This window comes from Phasianus colchicus, chromosome 2 (genome assembly GCF_987193195.1).
Source record: "Phasianus colchicus chromosome 2, bPhaCol1.hap1.1, whole genome shotgun sequence".
NCBI lineage: Eukaryota > Metazoa > Chordata > Aves > Galliformes > Phasianidae > Phasianus > Phasianus colchicus.
In genome coordinates this window covers 34161763-34183842 of record NC_143437.1, presented here as the reverse complement: position 1 = coordinate 34183842, position 22080 = coordinate 34161763, and the positions used below count along the sequence as shown (strand labels likewise).

Sequence of the window (22080 nt, the reverse complement as noted above, 5' to 3'; positions counted from 1 at the left end):
ATTAACAGAACGCTTATCTCTACAGTTATTTCATGTTGCTAGTTGCAATTAAGTATTTATTTATACAAATATTCTTCTGATTTGATTCCAAAAAGATGCATTTATGAGGTGGTGAAATGTAATTGTTACCCTCAAGCACTTTGGACAAAGACTCCTCTCTTCAGCAGCACAAGGCCAGAGTCCTGCTCAACAGCAGTACCTGCTGGGACCTCCCTTTTGCTCCCTGTGCCCTCTGAATGCCCATAAGGTGCAAGATGCCCTGCCGCTGGATCTGTCACTTCTTTCTTCCCACCCATTTTAGAAGATGGAACAAAGTTATGCCCATGCTGTTGAAAGATCATATCCTGCTGCTGAGTCTGTTGGATTTTAACTTTTAAGTTACAAGTCTTTCCTCTCCAAGTAATTTTATTATTAATAAAGTATACTAGTAATATTATAAACATGGGCACTGTTGCCTTAAAGTACTTGCAAGTCTGAGAGCAGTTAGTCACCACAGAGAGGATCAGAATCCCCAGTAGCTTTCTTACTACACTTTTTAATCAGATAGCAAGAGCATGCTAGTCCATGCCAGGAGTGCATGGTGTTGCAGCTTGTACTTCTCACCAGGACAGCAGTGTTTCATAGGTTTGCAGGAAAGGGATGAGGAACATCCATCAGCTGGTCACCTCACTTTTTTTCTGGGTTCCATTTTCCCAACCAGAAGTGTAAGTCCTGCCAAAGTTGGTTAACTTCCTTTTTTAAAAAATGCATATAGATACTGGAACTGGTATATACCAGTATTTAAAATATCAGTGGCTGCATATTCTGCAGTAGCTCTGGCTGCAGAAATGTGTAATTCTCATAGAGTTCCTGATTCACAAGCCATTCTCACTTGCTGGGTTACTTACCTCTGGGATTCATTTAGAATGAATGAAATGAGTGAGGCATTACCCTCTCTTTTCTTAAGCTTTTGCTGCAGTAGCAGGAAGAACATGTGCAACACGGATGTGAACACAATGAATACCACAATTAAAACCATATTCAAAATACATGTCTGATAATACCTGTTCTGAGGATACATCTGAAAGTCACTCTACACTGTGCAAGCAAAGGCCACGTGATGAAATAATCTCCCTGATGTTAACTTTGCATCCTATGAGAAAGACTCTGTTCTATCCTTTCTGCATATGTGGCAATAACTTAATTTCTCTCTTTCTAATGAGCTGCTCTTCTAACGGCTCCTTTCAAATATAAACTTCTTAATGGTAACTTGCAAGAAAAAGAAAGATGATTTTGTATACTGTGGAAAAAGAATCCAAAGCTGACCACACAGAATGCTGAGTGTGTGCTGTCAACTGACTGTGTGCTGTGGAGAAGCTGCCCATATGATATGGACTTTTTCCATAGGACATTTGCTTTTCTTTGGATTCTGTAGCAAAAGTTGAGTCTTTTGCTTTCCCACTGCTTTGATAGTGAGACATTTAAAGGCATCCAGTAGCCATTCTTGAGAGAAATCCATCTGCAGTAGACTCTGTAAGGGTCACTTTCCCTTTCTTTAGCTTACGCCACAGATGGTGATTTTCAACAAACCAGGATGGGGAGACATTATTTGAACCAGGAATAGATGCAAAAAAATAACAATTTCTGTGAAAGTAGAGCAGCTGTGTGTCAGGGGCAACTGATCAGTCAGATCCCGTGACTTCCGCAATGTATAGGGATAGGTACGTAGAATTAGAACATTAACACTTCCAGTACATGATGTTTTGATGTTGAATACTGAAAATCAAATAAGCAAAAACCAAAACCATGACACTGTGCAGGTGAGGTAAAGCATAGAAAACTGCAGTGTAGATTCATCCATATCAAACACAAGAGACTATCCCCCCTCCCTTGGATCTAGCCAGCTTTGATCCTACCTGGCCAAGCAGTGGTGGTGATTTGTCATGCAGTGCAGATATTGCAAAGGCAGTCAAGCAGGAAGCTTTCCTTAGCAAGGAACGTGGACAGTCTCAGCTTTGCCACTTTTTTACTGCTAAGTAAAATCTGATCTTTTTCATTAAGTACAATTTTCTCTCTAACTGACAAATGTATGTGTTCAGTCTAATTTCTATTGTGGCTTAGTTCCTCTCTCCCTTGTCAGCAGTGTTGCAGGTGTTTACCATTGCTAGATTTTAACCTCTGTGATGGAGCATTTTCTGTGCATTGCCATCCCTGCAAGATGATGCCTGTTCTGGTAGGCACAGCAAAACATGGCATGTTGACATCCCTCAAAGTACATGCAAAGCTTCTCTCTTAATTGAGTCTGTCACCTGATGTGGAGAGTTTGCAAGCGTGTTTTTTTGTTGTTGTTGTTTTGCTTTTGAGAGTGATTCCCTATATCTGCAAGTAATTCCTATATTGAGTGAGTTGTGTTTCTAAGAGGAACCAGTTCTTTTAATGCAAACGGAAAAAAAAGATCTTTATTACTTTCTATATCTGTAGCAGCAAACCACTGCCCAGAAATTCATAATCCTTCACTTTCTTGTAACCCAGTTCCAGTTTGAATTTCATCCCGCAGCAGTAATATCATAATTCTGTTTTGATGTGTTTGATAATAGTATAATTTTTCACATGTCAGCAGATTTATGATGGCATAAAATTGGGATTATTACCTCAATGCAGGAGAACATGAAGGAGGATCTGAGATATAAGGAAGAATAGAGTTGTTCGCAAACATATTTTTATTGCATAATAAACAAAAAAATATGCAAAGGTTTGCAATCTTTTATCCTCTGTAATTTCTCCTGTCTGTAAGTCTGTTCTCATCTGAATGATCTCTCACAAGGAACACTTTTTAATGAAAACGATAACGTACAAAGGTTCTGAGCTCTTGAAAGATGGATATTATTTTAATACATAGTGTCAAGAGCATTGGACCTTTCCTGATTTGCAGTCACAGATCCTGTGCTGTAATGGATATGGCACTATAGATATGCTCATTTCAGGTCAGGCAACCTTGTCCGTTTTATTTATGATTATTATTAGCAGAAATGCTAGCTGTCAGACACGATCATCATGAATCAGCCCAAGGCCCCTTTAAGAGGAGCTATAAAGAGTCTTTAGCAGAATCACCAGCAGCCCTGTCAGATCTCACAATTACTTTTGAAGTTCTGACACATTGGGGAGACATCATTTTTTCCTTGAGATTAAGATCTTGTCTTTCAATGCTTTTAAGTGCATTATTTTTATGTGTAGGTGCTTCTGTGCTGATTGTCATACATGAAGCATCAGACCTACATTGGCAGCTTTTGAAAGATAAAGCTAGATTATATCCTTCAGTGTAGCCCTAGGTTAAATTTTGGGCTCTACATGGGTATGTGTACAATTCACAGACAGCCCAATGCTGTGTAAACAAAAGTAAAAAAACAAACAAACAACAACAACAACAACCATCCGAATTATTAGCCCAATATATTCTGATATCTACTGAAAATCATGTGTATATATCATGAACCACTTAAGCCTTCCCCCTGAAGTAACCTTTTATTTTCATAAACATTTCTGTCTTTGTAGCTTTTAACGTTGGTCCTATAATGCAGCATCAGCAGATACTGCCCTAAAGTGACCACTTATAGCAAAACAGAGCTATTTAGCCCTGATAGATCACTGTATATTTCAAAGCTTTGTGCAGCCACCCTTTAATCCACCTTGTGTTGCACGTATTACTATAGACTCCATTTTACAGGTGCAGAAATCAAGGCAGAGGGCTTTACTGACTTACGCAATGCCTCCACTAAGTGACAGCCAGATCCAGGATTAAATTGCAGGCACTCTTGACTCCTAACCTCAACCCTGACTGACTTGGCTGCACATCCTCCCTTACCCTTGCTGAGCACCAGAGAGGAGGGTATTTTTTGCGGCAGTCCCTCCCCCCTCTCCATTCACATGCATCTGTGCAACTGTGTTTGCTCCCATTTATTTGCTCACTCTGTTAGCATTTTTCCTGTAGGAAACAATCCGCATCTCAGCCATTTTCCTTGCCCTGAGTCTCTCTCTCAGGGAGGCAATGCTGTCTTGAGCAGAGCACTGAAGTATTACAGCACAGTCATCACTAGCACCAATTATATATTATTTTTTAATACCTCAGAAATTTCAAGTGCAATGGCCTCATGCTGCTCCATGGAAAGGCAACGACAAGAATGTTTTTATAGCACAAACTCTCTTGTGTCATCAGGAAGTGCATTCAGGCTTAACTCCATTTTAACCAAGCTGTATTTGTACCCTGGGAACACAACAGGGATGAGCAGGAGGCAGGCAGGGCGGCAGGGAAGGACTTGCAAGATCTGTATTGTGTTCCCAATGGTGCTGCTGGTTCGCTCTGTCACCTTGAGCATCCCTGTAATGTCTATTGTCTGTAACCAGCTCACAAAACTGGATCATGGCTTTGTGGAAAAGCTCTCAATGCAAAACACGACTGGGTGCTTTCAGCCATACAGCTTTGCTGCTGCTTCCAGGTGTGTGATCCCATCAGCTCTAAGCTAGCAGCTGTGCAAGAGCCTAGGCTTTAATTAGGTTTACCCGACATAGCCAGACCATTTGCATTCCCATGCAGCGTGCTCAGATGCCTTGCTTGTGCCTTTTGCCCTGTCTTGCAGAGTATTCAGGGCTGCCAGATCTGCCGGAAGGCATCCCCTGGGGATGACAGAAGGGGAGGGGCTCTGAGACAAGGTGTTAGAAGATAAAGGTTTCAGAGGAAAATATAGGGATGTTCCCGAGGTTGTTTGCTTTGTTGTTTCTTTTGGGAGCAGGCTCGGGTGCCTGAGAGAGCCCCAGTACAGGTGGCATGTGGTGAGGCACAGGGGCTGTTGTGTGTCACTGCCTGCAGCACTCTGCTGAGCCCGGAGCCTCCTCTGCCTGAGAGATTCTCTCTTTTAATTTCTGTGCCCTCCAGTTGAGGTTTGTCAGAGCTGAGCCTGAGTCTGAATGATGGCAGCAGGGTAAAGCACACAGGGCTGTGCTCTGTGTCCAGGCAGGCTGGGGGAGCAGCTGGCATGCAGTGCAACTTGGCAGTGAAGGTCAAAGACATGGGAGGAAGAGGTGGCTTGCGTGAGAAGGAGGCACTGCCAAAAAAAGTCAAGACCTAGAGGAGAGAGTTCTTGTAAAGGGCTTCTGTGTGGGGTTGCTCTGGGCTACTTCAGCCTTCCTGAACACTGGAAACAGAACATTGGGAAACAAAAAATTTAGGGATGCGTTGTTGGTAAGGCCAAGTCTGAACAAGACTGGGGAAAGCCAAGGCCTCCAAATGCTGGCTTCCTGATGTTTGAATGTGTGTGCTGAGCTGCAGTTAGTTGTATTTCCTGGCATCTGCAGGACTGTGCTCCTACTTGTCCAGGATAGGATTTGCCTCTGTATGTGTGTGTCTGTGCTTTAATCTTCTTTGCACAGGTAACCTGTCTGCCCGTAGATAATTAAAGTTTCTTGCTGCAGCAGTTTATTGCTTTTGCAGTAAAGTTTCATGACTCCTTGCGGCTCTTTTGCAGTTCTGAGTTTTGCTACCAAAGTAGAACAAATTGCTACATGATTTTAAACACTTTCATAAAAAGACAGACTGTTAAGACATGACAATAATTATCTGCAATTAGGATGCCTGTTTTGCCTGACTTGCCTCTGTGCTCTGGATTTCACTGCTGGATTGGTTTTGAAGATGGAGATTTCAGATTTCCTGGAAAGCCCTGGCAACTTCATATTCACACACATTGCCTCTCTGGTAGTACTTAACCCAGTCCATGAAAGCAGCAGAAAAAGCCAGACGCTGAATCTGGGGGCTGTAAATTATGAAAGTCCATCTCCAACCAATATTACAAAGCAGCATGTTTTGAAACATGGCCAAAATAATAATGCTGAAACAAAATACCACAAAAAGAATCTGAACTTTTTTTGCTGAATCCAAGTGAAAAGGAGTTTGGTTCATGTTTAGACTGCCGAAGGCACTGTGGGGAGCTGAAAATTGCCCTTTGTATCAAAAAGCTGTAGGGCTTCTCCAGCATTTCCACTTTAACTTGCTTACAATTGACGATAGCTAATTGATATCCTGCATTATTCCCTTACCAAGACAAAGGATGTTAGAGCCATACAGCAAGACATCGTTTGCTTGCAGGTGACCCCTTTATGCATATGACTGCCGGCTGGGAGAGCAGAAGGAGGGGCACTGTGGGCTTCAGCTCCACTTTTTTTTTGTTCATTAAAACAACAGCATTGATTTTCCCAGGTCAATGCGAGGCCATTTCATGCAGCAAATCTGTGTTGAAAGGGATCAGAGTAATCATTTTTTACACGCTTGACTACTGCATGCCAGCACTGAGCTTTCAGCCACATGAACATAGGAATGATTTAATAGAGGAAATGGCAGCAGGCTATTGTGCACAGTGAAGGCTCCATGTAACATGCATGACTGAGTCGCACGCCATTAGGCTGAGTGTAAATAAAACCTGCCCCTTATCCTGCCACAGAATTAGCTCATTGGAATGCCTCTACCGCTGTCTCATCATGATCTAACGCTGAGGCTGCAGAGCTCTTTCCTTCTCCATCCTCTGTCTTTGCTGGCTAAGCCACTAGCATCAGAGACATTTAGCGCAGTACTGCAGTAACAGTAACCAGCTCTTTAAATAACACCCCAATGCTGAGAAATGCTTGACAAACCAAAATCCAGACCAAGGGGAGATAAAGATGTAGAAGAGACTCTGGTTGTTTTTTTTTCTTGCTAGGGATTGCGGGTGCTGAAAGCGCAGCCCCTGTGATGTACATCTTCCCTGAAGCGTCTCCCAGATTACTTGTCAACCTGCCACGCTGCAGGAGGGCTGCTTCCTCATCTGGTTTCAGCAGTGCTCATTCACCAGCTCTAAACTGCCCTGAAAGGCTCCTTTTAAAGTGAGATTGTAATTCAAGAAATATGGTTAAAACTGAACAGGGTGGGTAGAAAAAAATTGACGTAGGCTGTACCTCAGCATGTTTATTATACATATAGAGGTTCCTTAGATATATAGAAGCAACATGTCTAGTATAGCTATGAATGGAAAATTATAAATAAGGGTTGCTTTATTCCTGCACACAGCAAGCAGTTCTTTCAAGCCTCAAGTGTCCTTGTACTCCTTACTGATTTGCAATGGCAGGATTGCATATAAGCCATCTCAGAATAAGGGCTGAATTGTTTTACGGGGAGGTGGTCACAGAAGACTCTATTCTTAATGACAAATCCCATTGGCATTTCTTTCTCCAGCTCTTCAGGTGCAATCTGAGTTGCCAGGATGAGCAAATGCAGTTTAGATTTTCTGGCAGTAAATGCCAGGATTCTTTACTGGTTGTAGTACAAACCTCAAGGTGGGCACCCTAAATATTTCTGATGAAGCCTCCATGCCTTTGAGCCTACAAAGAGGAGGGGAATCAACTCTTTGAAAGGGTGAGTGACAGCAGGACAAGGGGAAATGGTTTTAAGCTGAGGGAAGGGAGATTTAGGTTGGACGTCAGGGGGAAATTCTTTACGGAGAGAGTGGTGAGGTACTGGAACAGGCTGCCCAGGGAGGTTGTGGATGCCCCGTCCCTGGAGGTGTTCAAAGCCAGATTGGATGGGGCCCTGGGCAGTCTGGTCTAGCATTAGGTGGAATGGTTGGTGGCCCTGCATGTGGCAGGGGGGTTGGAGATTCATGATCCTTGAGGTCCCTTCCAACCCTGGCAATTCTGTGATTCTGTGATTCTGTGATTCTATGCCATTGCAGCAAGTTTCCATTGGAAGGCAATGGCAATGACTTGAGGAACTGGGAGAGGATCTTAGCATTGCACATATTCTGTGAAAATCCAAGGAGGAATGAGTAGCTGTTCTATTCTCTGAGGAAAGGGCACTGTAAAATAAACTAGGAGGAGGGAGGTCAAAGGAAATGGGAGGAGTTGGTTCAGTCATGGATAATTGCCCATGAAGGCAGACCCTGTAGGAAATGGGAAAGAGAGAAGTCAGCATAGCATCTTCAGCTCAAACAAAGCAGAGCCCCATTGTTGGACAGGGAAGAGCAGCAGGGGGAACAGACAAATAATCTTTGCCAGTCAGCAAACAATTTGATTGGAGGCTGGTGCTATTGTTCCTCGGAAATGAAGCCACAGAAGGAATGATGTGGGCTTAGGATACTGCTCTCCTTAGCCAAGATTAGGTTTTTGTAATCACCTTCAGTTTGTATGGAACTTTCTGGTGAGAAAAAAAAAAAAACCCACAACAAAATGCTTACTTAAGAACTGCACACAAAGGCAGTTTTACCTCCAAAAGCTTTTAGTGCAGTGAGAATAGCTTTGGCTGTGCATCCTGCCTTTAAGATCACACTATAAACTCCTGGAATTATACGATATCAAATGATAGTTTCATCTTCAACAACTTGAAATTCGAGGAGCAGCAATTGTTTTGTATCCAATTCAGATGCATTCTGCTTTGAAGAAATGTACATCATGCTCCTTTTTGTGGGTATTTTGCATTTAGTGATTTAGCAGAGGGTTGTTTGAGTTAGGGTAGTGTGGTTAGGTTGTAGTTGGACCTGATGATCTTTAAGGTCAACCTGAGTAATTCTATGATTCTATATACTTTTTGCTTTTACCTTTTCCACAGAAAAGATACTCTAACTGGAATATGTTCTTAGAAAGTAATAGAAAGGGAACACCACAAAATATACAGCAGTTAAACAAAACCAGCTTTCTTAGGAGTTCTGCCGTGGTTAACAGATGCTTTTATGAGCACATACCGTTGTGAAGTTGCAAGTTTTGCTGAGGTCAGTGAGTCATCTTATCTTTGAAGTTACCCTTCCACACTCAGCTAGCTTGGTCTGTATTTCTAATACTTTAAAGATGAAGGCTTCTCTGGACATATATGCGCTGCGGTGTGTTGTAGATTCAGTGCTGCTCTTCAGCCAGATCCACTTTCACACTGCACACATTCACTCCTCTGTTGCTCCTTTTATCTTAATTAAACCCCGTCTGGTCTTTGGCAGAGCTGAACCTGCAGACCTTAACCAATTGCTCAAAGTAGAAAACCGATCTGCTGTGTTCTATGCATTTTCAGGGCTGTTTCACAGTTTGTGCTGAAGCTAAGCTTGAGACTTGGAAAACTGCATTCACTTCAGCAGTTGGTTGTCTCTGTTGATATGGATGAGGAAGCTGTCAGCTGCTCTGTGGCATTGCTTAGGTTGCATCTCCTGGCTGATCCCAAGTAATCAGAAAAAGCAGGGACTGAACAGAGAAGTCAGTGGCAGGAGTCTCCTGTCAGACGACACTCATTTTCTGTACCTGGGCTAAAGAGCAGCCTATTCATCAGTGCATATTTCAGATAACTAGATTCAGTTTTGACTCCCTGCAAACACGCAATGCTCTGCCTGATGGCTCAGCCCTGCCACACTGCCTGGCTGCGATGGGGGCATAACCCACAGGCTGTGCAGACACGAAAAGCACAATGAGTTTATGTTAGCATACATCTTGCCACAGCTGTGGTCTCTGCCTCTTCACTGAAGGATATGGCCTATTAGACAGAGCCTTGTGCTGGAGTTCTCCTAGACCCAAGGCTTCTGGTTGTCATTCACCTAAATGGGTATGAATAGAAATGCAATGCAAAAACATTTACTGTAATTAATACTTCAGTGACATCTGTTTAGCTTTGCTCCAAGTAAGAGCCTGGTGGTGACCTCATGGCAAGGTGAATCAGATTCATTTGCATCTCCAGGGGAACTGCTGCCTCTAAAAGCTGAGGAGCAGCAAAGGTAGGAAGGAGATTGCTTTCACACTCAGACTATTCCTGTGAGAGACCAAGACCAAAACCCTGAAAAAAAGTGCTTTTAGAAGTAGTTAGTGCCTAAATCCTTTTGGTCTTATCTCAGCTTGAGAATTCAGTACCGTTCGCTAAAAAGCAGGCAAAGGGCTCATTTCCCAGGGGGGCTGAGCCCTTTGCAGGATCTCTTGAATGCAGCAAATAGTAATGGTCTGCTAGCCCATCTCATCTCCCTTCACATACACAGCTGCTCTTGCCCTTCAGTTGCCTCTCTCTGGCATCACTGATGACAGTCACCCTCAGTACACCATTTTGTTGGTGCCTTCCCAGACTGCTTCTCTGTTATTGTTGCCAATTGTTAGCTATGCTGACATTGACTTCCAGTGGTGTTTCAAAAGGCCTAAAAAAACTTGTGCTTGCTGGTATTTGTAGGGCTTCATTTGTTCTGGCATGGGCTCATTTGCTGGGCTGCAGTTTGATTAGAAGCACAAGTATGATGGATGTGATGGGATGGGCAGGTCAGGGCTGAGGCCATTTGGTATAAAATGCCTGTTTGCATGACTTGGTTTTTTCTTGCAGGGAGTTATTTTGGATGCACTGGAATAAAAGCTCTGTAGACTAAGTTTCTGCAAATAGGCAGCAAGACAGACCATTCTCCTTCATGTTAAAGCTAGCATTTACAGGTTAATTGCTGATTACTAGATGTTGGTTTCTAGCACAGACTGCTGCACTCACAAAACAAGGATAGTTCACAAAGTTGTCAGCTGAGAAAATGTCAGCTGACACCTATGAATGAAACTGATGCTGGATAGTTGCAAATGCAAAAACTAAGCAACCAATGGATTATTTTTTTTTTTTTTAGTTTTCATTGATGCATGAAATTGGCAGACTTTTTGAAGCTATTTACATTCAAGTTTCAATGAATACAGTGCTAAGGATTCCTTTAGATGATGATTTTATCTTGTTTTTAAAATGAAATCTGCATGATCATTCTGCATCCCATCCCTTTTGGCATCAGTTTTGTTCTTGCAGCCAAGAGAGTCAATTGATAGTTTCATTTGGACTTGCTGGCTTCTGCTTTTGTTTCTCTTTCTCCCATCCCCTGTATCACTGATGTCTCCTAGGAAAGATGGTGCAGGACTTGTCGGCTACAAACCCTTTTATTTTGTCTGTAACCCAGCCACTGCTCTGACTGAACTAAACTGAGCAGGGAAATGTAACCAGTTGTTTTTTTGTTTTTTTTTTTTGCACGTCTGTTCTTTCTCCCAACAAACCATATGCTCAACTTCCCTACTGCTGCCATCAGGCCAGTAATGTACTTTTTCTCCCTTGCTTTACCTGAGGCCCTGACTTGGCAACTCACATGGCAGATGCATTCCATATGGCTAGGCTTTATCAACCATGGTAAATATTCTGCTATTGCAGTGCTCCCATCCAGCATGCTGGTATCATAAAGCAGAGCTATTGATGCAGACACAGTGACTAACCCTTCTGCCAGTCAGTTGTTACTGCTGCTGTCTTGCCCTTCGCCAGTGCTAGGCTATGCATGTAAGTGAGGAATGTTTTAGAAAAATACTGTACTGAATAGAAACAAGGCTAATTCAATTCCGTGCAATTGCTGAGATTGGACATACATACCACGGGCATTTTGTCCTTGCTAGTGGTTTTACTGCCTTAGCCACTCCAAAGTGGTGGTGTGCCAAGGACTGAGTGTTGCCATAGTAGTGCCTGTGTAGTAGAGGAACTTGGACATCAAAGTGCTTTTTCATGCTACTATAAAAAAAAAACAACAACAATGAAAGCAACACAATCATACCTCCCCTAGAGATGGGCTGTGGACAGGCTGGCTGATGCTTACTCATAGGCTGTAAGAGCCAACACTAGTGAAGAGAGAGGATTGCAAAGCCAGACCAGATATCATCTGATGCTCTGGCCCTTCATCATTATACCTGCACACACTGAGACCTGAGCTAACAGAAGCAGATGCAACCTCCAGAAGCTGTAGGGTGCATGTGCCCTCTGAGGATCAAATCTAACTGTGCTAACACAACATGGTGATTTCTGCATTTGCAGGCTCCCAGAGACGGAGGCTTATCCCAGCTTTATCGCTTGACACTGCTTCCCCAGCAAGGAAACCTGCCAATAGCCCTGGGGTCCGCTGGGTGGATGGGCCCCTTCGAAGTGCACAGAGGGGGCTGGGGGAGCCCTTTGAGATCAAAGTCTATGAGATAGATGATGTGGAGAGGCTCCAGCGGCGACGAGGTGGAGACAGCAAGGTGAGTGAGATCCTCATGTGCTGTCTGTCTCCTCTTGGAGAGAGGAATTCAGATTGGAAGTGCAAATTCATAGGAAAGCAATCAGAACTGTGTAGTATTGTACATAGTCAATTCAACTGGCAGCAACGCTTGTATCTCATTTAAGACCAGTTGTAACTCAAGTTATGCCTTCTTCAGTAACAGCTCGCAGACATTGGTCTCAGGTATTTTTGTCCTTGCTAATGGTCTTGGTGATTCCTGTGCTCCAGCAGCTCTTCACATTTATCTACACAGTACTGGTGCCTCAAGTGCTTTGATGACATTGTTTCCAGAATAGCGAAGCTTCTCCTGCCAACCTCACCCCTCAAAACTTAAAAATAAGTTGGAGAATTGTAAAGATCAGCTCTTGAGAAGTACAATCATGAAGAGTATCATGAAGTGTTTTTACAGTAACTGTGTATATAAGCTTTATTATTATTTTAAGGCATTTTTCCTTTCCAGGCTCCTGTCACTCAGTTAGGTTGTTCGTGGTGGTGTCATCTGATACAGTTTTACATGGAGAAAAAACATCACTTCTTGGGGTGGTGTTTTCTACTACGCTTGATTAACACAGCAGATTTGCCTACAGAACAGAAGATAGAGCAGTGTTGAGCCTCTAGCACAGTCTTGGAGGAGTTAAATTCCAGTAGTGGAGCTGCCTCCAGACTGGTAATGATAGCCAGCCCTCATCGTGGCTTCACCTACTGCGCATCTTGATGACTGCCACTCAAAAGTCATATGAAGCCAAGAGGAGTGCATCCAGACAGTATTGCATCCTATGCTGTCACTGTGCCCGTTGTCTTTAAAGAAAATGTATTTTCATTTTTAATGATTATGAATTGATAGAACTTTTCACACCAATATCGTCCTTTTGTTTAGAACTCGATATCGCTACCAGTTTTCTTATTTAATGATGTGAGTGATGCATTTCTTACACACCAAGCAGAGATATACTTAGGATTTTAATGCACCAAGCAATGGATTTCCTTTTCCCAAGAGTTTAGTTTTTTTCTTAGCCAAACTTTTGTTGACAAAAAACAGAAATGTTTTGCTACAGTTAATCTCATTTCAAGATGCTGTGTGGTGTTAACAATTACTGTTTATTATTAAATATCATTGCAAAGATTCCAAAGTTCACTGATAAAAAGCATCAAAATAATAATTAAAGAAAAAAATACAATAAAAATAAAACAGATAATAGATTATTTTGTGCAGTAATTCATATGCTTCCAGAGTAAGTTAATATTATTGATCGGAAGATCATTTCGCTGAATGGATCTGGGTATTTCTTCTCCTCTTCACTTGTTCCTTCCCTGCTCATTTTTCCTGGTTGGCAGGAAGTGATATGTTTTAATGCCAAGCTGAAAATCCTGGAGCATCGCCAGCAGAGAATTGCTGAGGTCAAGGCCAAGTACGAGTGGTTAATGAGAGAACTGGAGGTGACCAAACAGTACCTGATGCTGGATCCTAATAAATGGCTCAGTGAATGTAAGAACGTTGTTTATTGCTTGAACTTATAGGTTTCCTTTGCTTTATTTCACTGTGAGGAGGTAGAAAGATTTGCTAAGAGTGAGATGTGTGCTACTGTGTTTGTAAACTGAAATGAGCTGACATATGACCTAAGGACAAAATTTAGGTTGACTGTATTTCTAGAACTAGTCCCAATAATTCTTACTAAATCTTGATGATAGAACTGAACAATCCTTTTTGCCTGAGAGCTGAATGTTAAAATGGTACAGCGTTGTAATAGTGAATATTGCCATTGGTAGATTATCATTCACACATTTCAGTCCACAGATTATAAAAATGAGATATTTATTTTTTTGTCCTCAGATCACTAAGACATATGAGCAGTATCATAAATCTACTCTCCTACCACAAAATAACACTGCAGATCAAACTTGTCCCTTGGCACCAGTGAGCTTACATGAAGAATGAATTTGGCCCATTTTTCATAACTGTAAATGTGTAAAGTTCAGACCTTAAAGGACATTCACATTGAGATGCAGAAGAACCTTAACACCTCAAAGGAAAAAGATTAAAAGCATACTGCAGTAACTGTACAGCATTTTTTAGTGTTAATGAACAGATGAACTCATGTTAAAGAGTTCTCCAAAAAAATATATTAGTGGGTTTTTTTAATGATAACTGCATGGGGTATAAGGAGGTTGGGTGCTGTGTCCCAACTCTTCCCTCAACAACTGTCAGAAGTTAATACTAGATTTGTACACCCTACAAAACAACCATAATATAAGGCAAAAGAGACAGATTTAAAGACAGGTACGCCATCTGCATACTGATATGTGATGCCTTTGCTTCTGATTCCAGTGTGATAAATGCAGGAAGCCTCAAGGATAGCACAAACCACAGGGCTTAGATGAGATGTGACGTGTTGGCTACGATCACACAGTTCCCACACAACTTCCATGGAAGCAGCTGCCAGCTGTCTCTGGCAGCAAAAGGGAACCTATGGTAGTGTGATGTACACACCTTCCGTTAGCACTCTTGAACAAGCTAGTGAAAATTGCCCAGAACAGGGAGAGGTGTGATGAGCAAGGAAGTTGGAGGATGGTTTCTGACTCTGAGTTATGAATTCAGCAGAGAACTTACATCAATCTCTTTTCTGGTCAGAAGAATGCAGGAGATAGTCAATATGTATCATAAATGCATGATGCTGAAACAAAACCAATGGAAACAATTAAAATCAACTTGGCCAGTTTCACACTTCACTGATGAATTTCTCCATCATGTTCAACTTGTGGGTTTGCTGTTAACTTTAAACCCAGTGGCGTTTTGTGCCCACCTGGTTTCCTTACAGTGAGCTGTGTGGTTGCTGGAGGAGCAGTTTTGTTGGCTTTTCTTAGGGAAAGATGGAGTGTGGCAAAACTCACTTGCTGTTATAGAGAAGATGGCAAAGCATATCACTCAAGAAAGTATTCTGTGCAATCTTAATGGTATTTTCACTGACAAGTCATTTTAATAGCCATTAAATAATAGACACAACTTTCAGTGACAGTGGGAAGCTAAAGATAACATTGTACACAGTATGGATGTTTTTGAAGGCATGAATTGGATCCATATCTCTCAGCAACTAGTGCTGGGTTTTGTATGCTTTTTCTATCTGTGTATTTTCTTCCCTACAGTTGATCTGGAGCAGGTATTTGAGCTGGATTCTCTGGAATACCTGGAAGCCCTGGAGTGTGTGACTGAACGTTTGGAAAACCGTGTCAACTTCTGCAAGGCTCATCTCATGATGATCACCTGTTTTGACATCACCTCCAGACGCAGATAAAGAGTGAACCTCAAGAGAATTTCAGTGCACATCTCTGCCATCCTCCTTTTCCCTTCTGAGTAGCATCCCAAAGACAACAGAATGAGGATGAAGGTTGGAGTCAAGTCTCAACTGTGTGTATGAGAGATTTGCTTTACTATACAGAAGAGTAATATTAAAAAATAACAAGACGCATGAAAAAATGGAGATAGAAGGATGTTGATTCTCTTAGCCTAAAAGAGCACTTTGAGGAACCCTTAAGGACATGTCTGTAAATAAGAACTGCTGGCAGAAGAGACTTCTTTCCCTGCATTCGCTGAGGGAGGAGGGAAGGTGGTTGTAGGACTTCCACTTGAGAGGTTCATTAGAAGAAATCCTATCTAGAAAGACTGTTCAAGTGCCTTGCAAATCTTTATTATCCAAACATTTATGTTCATACTTTCTTGTGTACAGATGGTGCTAGTCAAAAGATGAAAAAGGAAAAAAACAAAACACACTTTTGAAATGTACTTACAGCTTGTTTTTCTCTTGGTGTTTTCTCCTGTTTCAGACTTGCTGTTTCTAAGTAACTTGTGTTTGTAGAGATATTTCCTAATCAGTACAACATATGAATAAATGTTAACTGTCTTTTATTGTTAACGGAGTAAGGCCACTCAAAGAGAAATTTAGCTTCCCAGATGACACATAAATATTTCTAGCAGTGAGCAAGGTTTGCTTATATGTTCTTCTGTACAATCTTAAGTGTTAGAGGGCACAGTAATTTTCCCATCTTATAGGTTCTGCAGTATGTGAGGGAGGAGAGGTGACATTATGGTGAAGTATCTTTTGCATTTGATTTAATCTCCCCCTTTATTTTTCATGTACTTTTAGCTTTTTACTGGCTGGAGCTATGGATGAGGAGGTGTTTTTATCCCAATCCCTTTTTCTGGGGCTAATAACTCAATGGGAAACTACTTTTCAGGGAGAGGGCTCTCATGCTTATCAGTCCAAAAATGAATGATTTCTTTTGTCCTTCTTTCTTGATTCCATGACTGATAAAATTTAACTTTGCCTTCTTTATGTCCCTGGCCCAGACATACCTGAAAGGTGCAGAGATGTGCAGTCTCTGTTCAGCTCAGCTGGTCCAGAAATAAGCAGGAGTCATGAGTAAGCAGATCTAGTAAGTAATTCAGGCATGTTGATTATGATGTTTTCCTAATCAGCACTCCCTTATTTCAACTATGACAAAAGCCCCATTGACACCAATGGGTGACATCATCTAGCGGGTGCCAATCCTGCTCATGGCATTGGGGTTGGAACTGCATGATCTTTAAGGTCCTTTCCAACCCATTCTATGATTCTGTGATTAAAAGGATGAGGGTCTGGGCCTCATTGTACAACCGGATATTCTACTTGTTTGCATCTTTATCTATAAAACAGTATGTGGGGAAAAACATCCTTTGTGTTACTTAAAAAAGTGTGTGAAATTTGCATGTTATTTATGTATGAGCATAAAGAATTTTTTCTTGTATAGGTTTCTTCTTCTTTTATGCTGAAATAATTCCTTTCACAAAACAATCCTCTCACATATCCTTGTCTGACCTTCCTGTTGGTTGTCAAAAAGTAAGATCAGCATTTGACATATACTCAGTATGCATCAGTTCATCAATTTACTGTTCCTACATGTAGCTCTTTCTTTACCTACTTCATCATACTAATGCCATTTTACAGTATGCCAAGCACCATTTCCTGGTGGAAAAAAAAATCCACAAAAATACTGATAGATTTTACTACTGGTTACCTTAAAAAACAACACAAAACAAAATAAAACAAACAAACAAAAAAACCCACATTTATATATTTTCTTCAAATTCTCTATAATGTATATTATCAAATCTTATTCATTCTACAAGCTTTATCACTGTGTTTTGTAGAAAATCCTTTTAACATTTCATAGGCTTATTTAGGAGTGAAAAAAGGTCATACATGAAAGTTCTTTCCTGTTCTATTCCACAGTATTTTCTTATTTGGTCTGAAAAGAAAAAGACAAGTGCAATTTCTCTGGTTTGTTTCTCTTTGCGATGAATTTAGTGGTGCTTGTTATGTATTGGTTCTGTTGGGGCATCTCTACTCCATAGATCTCCATGATTTCAGTACAGTTCTACAAAGCCATGGCAGTTGCCTCTGCAGTTCTGTTCTGGGTGAAGACCTAGGACCTTTGGGATATGGAGCGTGTCTTCTTTTGTGGATTCAGTCTTGCAAAATCCCAGATTCATGCTGTCAGGTTGCATACACAGAAAACAGGCATTCCCAGCAGCTCCCATCTCTCACTCACCTGTGTCCACAGGTAGCCCTGTAGGCTTCCCAGGTTGTCACTTGTGTCTGTTCTACTTCTGTACTGTTCCCTCCCTTGTCACTCCTCCACATTAGATTCTCTACCTCAGTCATGCAAAAGGAAATTATGCGTTACCTTCTTTAGGCTTAAGCATTTGAGAAAATGTATTTACTAGAAAACGATCATTGGGCTAGATGGATGCATTATTTTTCCCCTGCTGAGAACTACCTGACCAAAATGTGGGTGTTGCGTGCACTGGGGTGCTCCTGTGGTGCAGGTAAAGTGAATAAATGCTTCACAAAGAAGCATCATATAAATGGTGTCTACCTATCCATAATTTTAAATATTAAGAGTATACGTTTGCCCTTATTATCAGGATGGATCAAAATTTCTTCCTGAAACCAAATGGATTACATCAGTATGAATTTGGCATACTGAAAATTATGTAGTGACTGAGCAGAATCACACTCCTTACAAATATTTTATTTCTGAGGACTTAATTATAATGGCCATTAACATTTCTGTCACATTTGTATCCTAAAATCAATAGTCATCTCTTCTTTTTTGACTTTCTGTCACTGCATTTCAAAATTTGCCACTATGTTTTTGGGAATTGTGGTGGCTTAATGTATACGTGGGAATGCAAATTTAGGAGATTGACATTTTCTTGGTTAAAATTGCTTTTTACTCTAGAATTTCTTTTATTGTACTTAAAATATCTGCAAAACAGATAATTGAAAATATCATGACCTTACTAAAATTGCTTTAGACTATATAGCAGCCAGCATTTTACAGAAGACCCACACGCTCCTGCAAGTCACCCAGGAAGTCCCATTCTTTTAGCATTTGCCAGTATAATGCTGCTTTTTTCCTGATTTCTTTAAAAGTCATCTTAAGTTACCCAAAATATACAAGAGCAATGTGAATGGAGTCCTTAATTGTTTGCATATTCAGAAATCAATCTTATTTCCCTGGAACAGCTTTAGTGGGAAACAGCAATGTTAATGCAATTAGAAGTGAAGGTTAAATCTTTGTTCCCTTGTTTAACAGAGGACTACATATCCTTATTATCACGTTCTGTAATGACTGCAGAGCAGCAGCCATTAGTCTGCATTACCATAGCTATGTTCAGACCTACTGCCTGAGTAGTCTGGGCCTGACTGTGAAAACTTTTCATCTTAATATGCTTGAATGTTATTTCTACAAGGGGCAGAACTTGTTCTACAACAACAGCTTCAGCTGAGACCCTAGATTTGGGAGATTTGGCTGCAATCTGAATTCACCCATTCCACTGGTCCCCATAAGTGCTGGGAGTAGGCAGAAAGCCTGGGTCATTCACCAGCTCTGCTTCCCTGCAGAGTGTAGAAGAACCCTAATTCCTAGTGCTTTTGTCATAGTCATCTGTGGCTTTTCTCCCACCATCCATGCCTTGTATTTGCTTCAGAATGGCTTACTGTCAATTCATTCAGACCTAAGCAATCAGAAGTATTATTTCACAGAAAGACAGGCGGCAAACAGATACCCAAGCTGTCCTTTCTTTGCTCTTTGCTAAAGCTGTATGCTCACAGGATAGACTTGGTCCTTTAAAAAAATATTTTCTTTTTCATTCATCTCAATAATGTGGTTTATCTTAAAATACCACTATTATCCATAGCACAGGATTCAGATTTTATGACAGCTGAAGGAAATAGACTTTCTGACAAACACTGCCTTTTACAAACATTTGTGATTTTTTTTTTTTTTTTTTTTTTTTGTGAGCTAAAACTAATGATAAAACCAAAGGGCAGTATATACATACAAAGAAATGCATATGAGCATAGCCTGAGGGAGAAACCCCACACACATTACTGCAAGGAGATTGTTTAACTGTTCACAAATGGTAACAACACTGCTCCTCTACTCCTCCAAGGTTTACCTTTAAAACCTTTCTCCTATCACTCACCAAGATGAAGTTGACTTATTCCACACTACAGGGAAAACTTTTATGCTTGAAACGCTTTTAAAGGCTTCCTTCAAAGGGCCTTTATTCCTGCTGCTCTTCAGCCTATAAAGCTAGGTTACTGCAGTTCCCACACAGAGGCTGTCATTGAAATGTTAAGGCCTGTCAGAGTAATCCAAAAGAATCACTCTGTATTTCAGAGTGTCACAAGTTGAAGGCAAGATATCTCACAGTCACCACTGTTAAATACAACAATTTTGCTTTACCATAGTGCACATACCCTGGTCACATCAGTTGAAAGCCAGGCCTCTTAGCCCCATATGAGATAAAGCTTCTGTCAAGTCCTCATTGTTCTAAAAATTGTAACGTGTTGCAGATGACTGCCTATAGCAAATATTCTCATAAACCAGAGGTGGAGCAACCCTCTGCTGCCCATTCCTATGGGAGAATGGTCACACAGTATCAGGGATGCACCAACTCACATCAGAGATCAAAGAATTTATACCACTGCATAATGATAGGAGTAAGAGATTTCCCAAAACCATGGATAGATGACATACCTTGCCTAATCCTGATGTCCTTCTAGCCCTTATTTTGTTACTCCATAGCCTTTTGTGTTGGCAACACCCAGCACTTTTTGGAGACACAAGACTGGATGTTGCTAGCTATTACAAGATTTGAAATAGGTTTTCAAATAACTATGGCAAACAAAACTGTGAATGATTTGTCAATGCAAAGGTAATAATCTCTAGCTCTTGCATTTATTGTGTGCTCATCACAGGGTTATCTAAGCCTCCATACCTGCTCTTGGAAATTATAAACCATTTTATTATTGGCTTTATCTCTTCTTCTTTCTCCTTCTCAAGCAACTTTAGAAAAAAAAAAAAAAAAAAAAAGAAAAAAGAAAAATAATCATTTTTCCCTTGAAAATGTAGCATTCTTACCTTGACCCTAATGAAGTCAGTATGGATTTTACCAACAGCCTCACTAACAGCAGACTCGGTCTCACTTACGGAACATTTTGAAGCTCATAAAGGGAGTGATTATTGTACAAGGAACAGAGGTGCTGAAAGTGAAACAGTAACAACCGTGATATTTCAAACCACCTTCAAAACTCTCTCAGACAGGAAAAAAAAATCCCCAACCCAATCCATCTTACTTTGAGTGGTCCTACTTAAGTATTGAGCAAACTTTATAATAATGGTAATAAAATGGTGCTTGAGGCAGTTTCAGCTATATTACATATCTCTATATACTATCGATATGGATGTATTCACCCTCTCTATTGTATATGTATGTGTGAATATTTACATATAGCACACATACATATATATATTTTATGTATGCATAGATGCTAACTTTTCTAAGTTTTACTTTTTTCCCTCCCATAGCTGAAACTGCTGGTTACTAACATCCACATCATATTCTATGTATGAAGGATATAATTTATTTGTAAACTCAGGATGTTCTTGTTTTATAGAGTTGCTTGTATTTTATAATTTATTTACACATCATGGTTGGAAATGCTGATCTAAGTGCTATGCATTGAAGTGTATGTTTGCTAAATTCATTTCACTCTGTCTGTGGCTATGTTCTTTCTCATTATAACAATGGTATAAAATGGAGCTAAGGAAGAGACATGATGGATACAGAACATATGCTGGCCCCACCAATGGGTGATTCCAGAAGAGGATGTATCAGTAGTAGATATATATATATATTTTATCAACTAAATTTTATGGGAAAAAAAGAAAAAGAAAGAACAGCATGAGGACAAGTTCAAAATGTTGAACATCACAGCCATTTCCAAGTCGGTCAACAAATGCATTGAGCCTTTTGCCATTAAAATTGTAAAGTTTATTGTTTGCTGGCTAAAAAAAATATCCCTTTTGTGGTATCTGAGGTGTGAAACATTGTCAAAAATATGATGTCTGGAAAAAAAAAAAATCAAACTATAGTGGCATTAAATGTTTACTTTTATCTTACCGATATATCTGCCTCCCCCTCCTATTTTGCTTTGGATAAGAACATTTACGAAATGGCAGAGAAGGTGCTTTTGACCTAACACAAGGTGATGTCCTGTTAGTAAGATTGAATTAGATCAAACTTGAAGCTGAAATACCCAAAGGGGTTCTACCAAACAAGTATTGCTGAGAAGCAGATTTGCCAGAAAATAACAATGAGGAATTGCAGAGTATGATAGCAATGACAGAAACACTGCAACCAAGCATAGCACCATTAACTTCTCCCCTGCTGCTGTCTGGAAACAAAAAGAAAACAGTCAGCAGGCCTGAACCAGTTATCTTTGTATATAAGGTGGTTGTGGATATGTGCTTCCTCATATTAGCAGGCATTGCTCAACCATTATCTGTGAGCAAGGAAACAAAATTGAGATAAAAAAATTATAAAAATGTGTTTATAATTATTTACCCACTCTCACATCTGTGTCAGATTTCCCTTGGCTGCCATGCAGGTATATTATACAAGGTGAATGTAATAAGGAGTTTGTGT

General features: G+C 40.6%; 1 protein-coding gene across 2 annotated transcripts in view; it reads left to right on the top strand.

Annotated features, from left to right (window-relative positions):
- KIF26B (kinesin family member 26B) overlaps positions 1 to 20519 on the top strand; it is a 282367-nt gene extending 261848 nt beyond the window's left edge. For both annotated transcript variants that reach the window (XM_090135322.1, XM_090135323.1), the window contains 3 exons: positions 11825 to 12027; positions 13383 to 13533; positions 15189 to 20519. In XM_090135322.1, the coding sequence (XP_089991448.1) occupies positions 11825 to 12027; positions 13383 to 13533; positions 15189 to 15337 (503 nt within the window). In that variant the 3' untranslated portion in view covers positions 15338 to 20519. The remainder of the gene's footprint in view (positions 1 to 11824; positions 12028 to 13382; positions 13534 to 15188) is intronic.
- The last annotated feature ends 1561 nt before the right edge of the window (positions 20520 to 22080 follow it).